The following is an 8,359-nucleotide window of genomic DNA, read 5'->3' as shown; positions in this document are numbered from 1 at the left end:
TGGATCAGAAACCTGGCCGCTGCGCGCCGAGGACGTCAAAAGACTGTGTTTGACCATCAATTTCTTCGGAGCACTGCCCGAGTTTGGTAGGAACACCGGATAAACAATGCTGAAGTACGTCGAGTGGTACTCGGAAGAAATAACTCACCCTCGATAGATGAACTAATCACAACCACTAAAGGGTGGAAACGGGCCACAGGTGGTCAAACACTGTATTGACAGCGAAGTATAGAAGCCATTACCAGCAAACTCTGCTGCGCTGGTCATTGCGGTCTTCCTGGATGGGGACCCCGAGACGGGCCACATCAATGGTTGAGGACACTGTCAGACATGGCCCAGTCCCGCCCTCAATGGTGCTCTTGCATCCACCTGTTACCTTCAATGCATAGCTCCTCTCTCAATCTCCCAAATTAAAATTCCACTGATAACCCCGTATTTATGCACCAATTTATCGGCTTCCGCCTCCAATGCGCAGCTACCTACCACACCTACCCAAATCATGGGGTGAATGAAACGGTGACAGCTACAACCATTGTACGACAGGTACGCGACTCTTGCAGTTGACAGTGATGAGGATGTTGGCAGTATGGGTAACCCAATGGATGGGGCTGATCGTGAGGTGGACGTGATCCAAGGCGACTTCCAAAACATGGATCATCGATGACCCTACCTGAGAATCTGACCAGTAAAAACGTGCTCACTTTTGCTCAAGCCAATGCACTACCAAACGTGTCCATTGCGTGCACGGAACTAGGTAGTACTGAATATTAGTCTGGCTTTCAGGGGCGAGAATTTGTAGTCCAGACCTTCGGCCAACATTACGCCATCCACATTATTAGATGGTCAAAACTGGATTCAAAAGGTGGCATGGTAAAATCGGTATTTTTGGACTGTCCGCACACAGCAGAACGACTGAAGCCGTCAACTGATGTGGGCTGGTCCCTTGATCTCAAGCAGTTCACAGCTTCCAGTAGCCGAATGCTTGTGCTTCCTAAAAGTGCGGGTATGATTCGAGATGTCATCTAATCTCCTTGAGTTCCATTTATTTTGAGGAATCCGTACCATTGTCCTGTGTAATGGGCAAACATACAGTACAATTCCTGCAATCCCGTTGCCTCATTGTATTCCGGACGGCTTCATTATTCTAATAAACAATTGAATAAATGATCGTTCAATTGTAACGACTTACAGGTGTATCATGCCACAAGGACTGAGATACGCCACGTTGTCCATGCCTACACAAGAGTAGTCGAGTCTGAACCTCAGGCCTTCTGGTCAGTAGATTCGTGCCGTAACAATTGAGCAGTCTCGAGCTATTCGAGTAAAATGTCCTGTCTTCACTGGTCTTAGTTGAACGCTCCCCCGATAAAAGTTACCAGATACTGCCTGAGAACATCATAAGTGAGAGATTCAGCTGGGTTCCAGATGAGTCTCTCGAAAGAACCAAATTAGTTTGCAGATGAGTGTATATTCGCTAATTTCGTGCAATTTGGTTTTAAGTAGAACATAAGGTTGACGGAAACCCGGGGACTGCGCCTATTTGATGAGCCCCAAGAAGGGCGAAACCGGCCGTGGGCTGTTGATGGGTTTTCAGCAACCTTATGAGTAGTACATTACAAAGATACTATTTTCCCCTTAAAAAAGTAGTCACTGATTAGACCATCCCCAAATTCGTTTCTGTAACTCATGACCTTCATGGTTTGAGCATCCTCAATCGATGAGCCCCAGAAGGGCGAAACCGGCCGTGGGCTGTTGATGGGTTTTCAGCAACCTTATGAGTAGTACATTACAAAGATACTATTTTCCCCTTAAAAAAGTAGTCACTGATTAGACCATCCCCAAATTCGTTTCTGTAACTCATGACCTTCATGGTTTGAGCATCCTCAATCGCATTTTTCCTGAGTTTTATTTGTCCCGGCGAACTCATCTAGGGTTTTTTCACTGTAGCATCACTATTACTATATCATGTTGGTGTTATTATTTTACCCTCCTTGATCAATTTCATCACCCTTTTAGATTCGTTAACCTAAAGATCTTGTCTACCTAGCTGGACAGGTTTCATTTACAGATGACCCTAAAGGACCTTCTACTGTCATCCCACGAACCGGAATTCGTTTGAAAAAGAGTGTATTTCGCTAAGAAACCTAAAGGTTTTTCTGGCTTTTCGAATGAAATTTTATCCCGAGCTTTCGAAATCTATCGCCATTTAGATTGAGATCAAGAGCAAAGGCTTCTTTAAAATTCGTCAAATTGAAAAATCCGTTCTGAAGTTGGCCTCTAACCGTAACTCAGCCTAGCCTAATCTCCGGGTGCTCTATATCACACGGGCATACCTATTACGTCCCATGTCAAGCCGGATTTGCCTCACATACGAGACCAGTTGATGTATGGAGATCATGCTGCCGTGACTACTCACGAGTCTCCAGTAGTCTGGACCTGCAACGTGTTTTCTGTAGCCGAGTGCAGTCAGATTTCTAGGCCTCTCCAAACACACCCGAGGTATACATAGATTACATATCGAGACTCGATATACTCATATTCAAAAAATTAGCCCACACCGCTCCGTCAGCTACCAATTTAAGCAACTGTGGTAGTGATCGCATCGAGTGTAGCAGCCTGGGAACCGTTTCCCCGCTGAAAGACACGGATTCTCTGACAAGTAAGTAGTGAGGCAGCAGGGTATTCAGACTTGAAGTCAGAACGAGTTTCAAGATGAACCAAGTTAGACTATCTCATTCTTCCCAATAGGAAACATTTGAGTATGCATTCTGGATAGAGAAAAAGACTTCACCAATGGAGAAATTTACTGTCTCTTCAGCTTCTTGAAAAAAGAACAGGGTGCAAGTATTCGAGATATTTTGTTGGAAAGCACTGTGTGCAACACCGCACTTGGAGCTGAAGCATAAATCATTCATATAACCTGGACGGAGCAATGATCCCCTATTCTTGAAAAAACCCCATTCTTGGACAACATGGTTCAACCAGGCGTGCAGATGGATACAATATCGTCCTTCAACATGTAGGGTAAACCAATCACGTCGCTCAAAGTTTGGACACGTTAGCCAAACCTGATTCGATGTTCGGAAGTGTCCACCGGGTGCTAGTGGAGTAGTGGTATCAGGTTCGCCTGGTATGTAACTTGACCGCAATATAAAATCTGATATGATCAGGGCTATAAATTGCTGGTCAGATCCAAGAGTGAAACCTCTACCCTAGTATGAATGCATCAGAATCACCGCATTAGAACAAGATGTGGGCTGTTCAGGCGCTCAAGATAAACAGAAATTCAACCAGAGAAGCTGACTGTCTACACAGACAAGCATAGAAAAAGCACATGCGAGAAATCCACACAAACAAAACACCGAGCTTGACCATAGTTCAGTCGAAGAACGAATTTATCACTAGCCTCCCGACACCCATCCACATAGCATAATCATGCAAGCTAACAAATATATCGGATGACTGTTTTTCGATTAATAACGGAAATCCACACACACACACGCAAGAGCCAAATTGAGCTGCGGTTACATTTTGCCAATTTGCATATCTCCCTATTTGATTAGGCATCTCGCTGGTAGGCGGGAACGTCGTGGATGCGCTGAAGTCGTGTAAATGTGGAGATTTGGCAGACATAATATGCAATATACAAAAAGTAGCTGAGTATCTGTAGCAGAAATGAACGTAAAACGTTAATTTGGAAGTATGGAAGAAAAATGGTAATCGAAGTGAATCATTGCTCCAAAGGAGTGTGTTGTAACACATACACGATAAGAAGCAGATCATGCGTCAAGGCCAAGCACTTCACAAAGTTTCTGGGTTGTTGACGGCATGGCAAAAATCACGCTTGCCTCTCCAAATACTTTATGACACCATCTTCCAGCAGCCGACTACGGAGTTTACACAGATCCAAGCTGATACGATCTACGTCCGCATAGCTTGCGGACAGCTGTTTTTCCAGTTCAAGTGTACGTTTCTTTAGCGAATCAATCAGGGTGTTCATATCGTCTAGCATAGCTTGGGGACCTTGGGTGTGGGGAATAAAAGGAAGGTAATAGTGAGAAGAACAGGAAACGCCCGTTTGTTGAGTAGTACTCAACGGTTGCGAGAAGCGAAGGGTGCCAAAGCGAAGAAGTGAACACATTGTGAGAGTGAACGAGTGCAGAGGTGACTGCGGTGACAAGCATCACACTCTAACGGTTAGCAGATGAAGCAATAGACTTCTCAGCAAGTTACTTAAAGTGGAAACCATCGCCCATAAAGACATAGTTAGTTCGATATCCACTCTTCGGCACTCCAGTTTTTCCGGAAGGACGTCGGAGTTGGGAGTCTGAAAAAACATGTAATTAGAACACATGAAATGCCAGAAGTCAAACTGGACGTTATTACCGTCGAGTTTAGTCGGGATTCGACGCAAATAATGATCCTCTTCTCCAAAACGGACAGCTTTCTGGGTTGACGTGTGACTTACTGTGTTTGACTGAAGAAAGTCAACTGGACCCCTGCAGGTGATCTCTTCTTCACAGCTTCATTAAGTACCCATTGGGGATTCGACGACGGCGCGAATATGAATAATCTGTCATTGTGCGACGACATCCAATGACTTGTGGATCAATTCACGTCGATGATTTTGCCCTCCTGACTCGCTCCGAAGAGGACTACCAAATTCAGGGTACCAAATCCGGCACCGAATGGATTTGAAAGACCGTAAGGTGACAGGTCACACTCTCTGTCCCCTTGACCGGGAGGGTCACGTAATCCACAGACAGTTTACTTGTGTCCGGTTTATGATAATTTACCGAACACTGTCAAAAAGAATGATCAATATAGCGCGCCGTGAAAGACAAGTTCACATCGTGGTAGATTTCTTCGGCGATATCTGGGCGGATCAGATTAGTTGTCACAGCGCTGGAGTTCCCCAGACTGGTCTCAACCGATGCTTACCCAGTTTTCTGGTGAGACAAACTGCAGTTTTGGTTCTCCAAAGGGGAAACGGAAGTGCTATCTTCCTGTTTTTTACTGTAAAAACAACGCAGTTCGTAGGCATCGACCACAGAAAGCATAAGGATGGACAGAGAATCATCGAACAGATACTCACGGGAATCAACTTGACTCGTGTCATATAACAGCTGAGATCATAGGCTTCAGACAGAGAATTTAGCCGTCCTCCAGTTCCTTATCATCAAAATCCAGTCTTAAATATACTATTCACGAATAAAATATGGCTTCATATGAGACAAACATGCACTGGTTTTCGAGTCGCAATGTACTGTGGAGTAGCTTCGAGTCTTGACGCATCGTACCTCTCACAAACCTCACTTGACCCCACATACGAGTGGCTGCCCCTCACCGAAATACGTCGATTGCAACAGTTCGTAGATTCGTTATGCATTTCATGTTCATGTTAATCATTATTCAGAAAATGACAAAGACGACAGCTGTCTTGAGTAATTGAGTGTGAATCGTCACTTTGGAAAAAACTCAGTGAATGATGAAACGATAAATGAAAAGTATTCAGCTCGAATAAGAATAAAATGAAGCGATGGGATACACAGCCCAATTGAAGCCACGCCACAACTGGCGGGCAAACAGAGATAATCGAGGACCAAAACATTGTAAATTAATACATACAGGTGGAATGTTTGAGCACTGGAGATACCGTTTCGCTAAAGCCTTTGAAAGACAAGTATATTGGATAATTGGATGGAACGTGTTACGACCCCTAGTTGGGAAGATATGGGCGAGGCAATCAACTGAAGAAAATTGTTATTAAATCGGGATATTCGATGCAGGTTAACAATGAAGGCACGATATAGGACGGTGGGGGTGGAAAGTCACGTATGCATCTCCAAGTATTTTGTGCATCCATCCTGAAGCAGCCGGTTGCGTAGCTTGCACAGTTCCAGACTGAGACGATCCACTTCCGCCGAACGGGAGGACAGCAGCCCCTCAAGCTCAATTGTGTGCTTCGTCATCAAATCGATCCTAGCATTCGCATCGTTCAACATTGCTCGGAGACCTTGCATGCCAGCAACAGAAGTGAGAAAACAGGAGTTTAGCCATTTTCCGCGTGCAACTTTGAACAACATGAAAGACCGTATGAGGCACTTTCAAGGAAACGATTATGCAGAATCTGTTGTGAGGGCCATAGAGAACTGCCTTAGAGCATGCCTTCGAAAAGGCTATCTTGATGTCAACATCAACCCAGAGACGATATCAATCTAGCGTGAGCATTTGCCAGGTATTTTTTGTTACCACTAAGTGTGATGCTATAGGAACTCCAGTATGAAGAGATACGCCGTTCCAGTAAGGTGGAAAACAGAGGTAGAGGTGATTGTGGAATTAAAAAATCCCGTGAGGTCCCCATATTGAGCAGTAAAATCAGTTGGACTTGATAAAAAAAATAGTAAAAACCAGTTGGAGACTGTCAGGAAGGTCAGATTCCTGAAAATAACCCCAGAACGCCAGGAACCTACTGAATCCCTATAACTCCACCAAAATCTCAATAAGGAAGCCGGCAAGCATCCAGGCCAGTCAATCACTCAATCAATTCAGCAAGAGCCGATGAGTGTTCAAGCACGCCGGAGAAGCACGATCGACTAAACTTAGCGTTCAGGAGTTTCATATAAGCACGGTCGATGTTGATGGGTGTTTACTAAACGCCTATCAGAAGGCCTGAGTCGAAATCAAAAAGTGCTCTTTAAATAATCCGAGGCCGTTGTAACTTTTGCACTCGCACGCATTGACTTGTTGCAATAAAGCTGTTGAGTGCTTTGTTGATGTCTCTTCCGGAACTAGGCACCGGAGCGGGGACAGCAACAGATATAACAGAGACGTAACACTTCATCAAGAGAGTGGGAACAAAACTGATCGATTGTGGCAATGCCGGAATTTACCAGCAACATACCATCGCTCGGATCAAGAAGTAAATAATCGAAAGGACTGTCAGTGTTTTGATGCACGCTGCGTCTGTTCGTGTATAAATTCTGTTCCTGCAAAGTGCTCTTCCGCGCACTGAACATCTGCTAATGAGACTCTCATCCTTACCGGAAAAAAACGAATGTAATATAGGCTAAATATAGCCGTCGCAGCCTTGCGTCGATCGCATGAAATCAACGATCAACGACATTCCGAAGAGAATTTATTGCCACTACAGACCCCGAAGCACCGAAAGCAATCACGCTCGCCATCACTGGCATCCCAGGTCTGCTGCAATCTATTACGCAGATGAGAGAACACCTTCAGTAGAGCTGCCTACTAACGCATTGTATCGAGGTGTGATAGCTGTAGTTTGAAAACAACAGTCTAGTTACTGTTGGTGATGCGGAACTGGGGTCCACTACAATTTCCGGTTGCGATACACCATCTTCACCATCGTACTCCACAACAATGCTATGGAAATATCCTTCGACGGTAAGGTTGATATCGTGTTTGGACACACAGAAACATAACGCGGGGACCTCGAAATAACCAAGGGAACCGGAGATTCACAAGCGCATTCGATCCCACATACAGCGGAGCGTAGGAGGATGACAGTACACAAGTTGGGGGCGGAATTAGAGCAAGAGCCTAAAAAGACCAAACCCAAAATGTGCAGTGGCCCAGGTTAGTATTGGGTGCACAGCGAAAAACCAAATGAGCAGAGTGGGCCTCGAGCAGCACAACCGTCAACAGGTCAACCATGGCGCAATACCAAAAGGAAGAGTGCGTGTAATCTTACCATCATTTCCTGAAGTAGTACACGGAACAAATCACTAGGTGATGATGAAGATAAGACTGGGAAATCTGGGAGGTTTTGGAATATGCGCTGCTACAGTCAAACTGGCCGTGCGTGTTGACACAAAAAACCGGTGCGGCAGATCTCGCAGGTTCAGGACATAATGCCAAAAAGGAAACCAGGATTTATCGGGGTGTTGGTCAGCAAAACCAAGAAAATACATCGTCACAAACACACACGAGTATAAAAACGGTTTCAATAGCCGTGGGAGACCCGCTTTAGTCAGGAAGGTACTCCAGGATACACAGAACTTCAAGTTTTAAAAATTAAGAACCACGAAAACAGACCTACCCCCGCGATAAATGTATAGAGAACGGGTAAAAAAGATGCCAGAATTAACCTAATGACCTTCAAATACCTCAGTGTTATAAAGCTCAATGATCAAAGCAACCGAAAAACTAGTCAACAGAATCGAACATTGGCTTCAACCCATATCCGTTGCAAAGAAGAACTTGACGGAGGAGAACTCCAGTAAAAGGGTAAAACGTGACAAAACGGCCACGAACGATACAACCACAAGCGAGCCCGGATGGTGTTGCTTGATGAGTGCAATGCTCTATTCGAGTCCTCAAAATGTCACACAGA

The 8,359-nt window shown here is 44.9% G+C and overlaps 1 protein-coding gene across 1 annotated transcript; it reads right to left on the bottom strand.

Moving 5' to 3' along the window:
- Window positions 1-3,838: 3,838 nt before the first annotated feature.
- On the bottom strand, window positions 3,839-4,141 carry T265_07150 (hypothetical protein; the record flags this gene model as incomplete). The annotated part of the gene is made up of 1 exon (XM_009172594.1): window positions 3,839-4,141. One exon carries the CDS (start codon window positions 4,139-4,141, stop codon window positions 3,839-3,841), a length of 303 nt encoding a protein of 100 aa, XP_009170858.1.
- Between the last annotated feature and the right edge of the window lie 4,218 nt (window positions 4,142-8,359).

The sequence above is a fragment of the Opisthorchis viverrini genome (assembly GCF_000715545.1).
Source record: "Opisthorchis viverrini unplaced genomic scaffold opera_v5_159, whole genome shotgun sequence".
In the NCBI taxonomy this organism is placed as follows: domain Eukaryota; kingdom Metazoa; phylum Platyhelminthes; class Trematoda; order Opisthorchiida; family Opisthorchiidae; genus Opisthorchis; species Opisthorchis viverrini.
The sequence above is the reverse complement of the archived record's forward strand: the minus strand, read 5'-3'. Positions and strand labels throughout refer to the sequence as shown.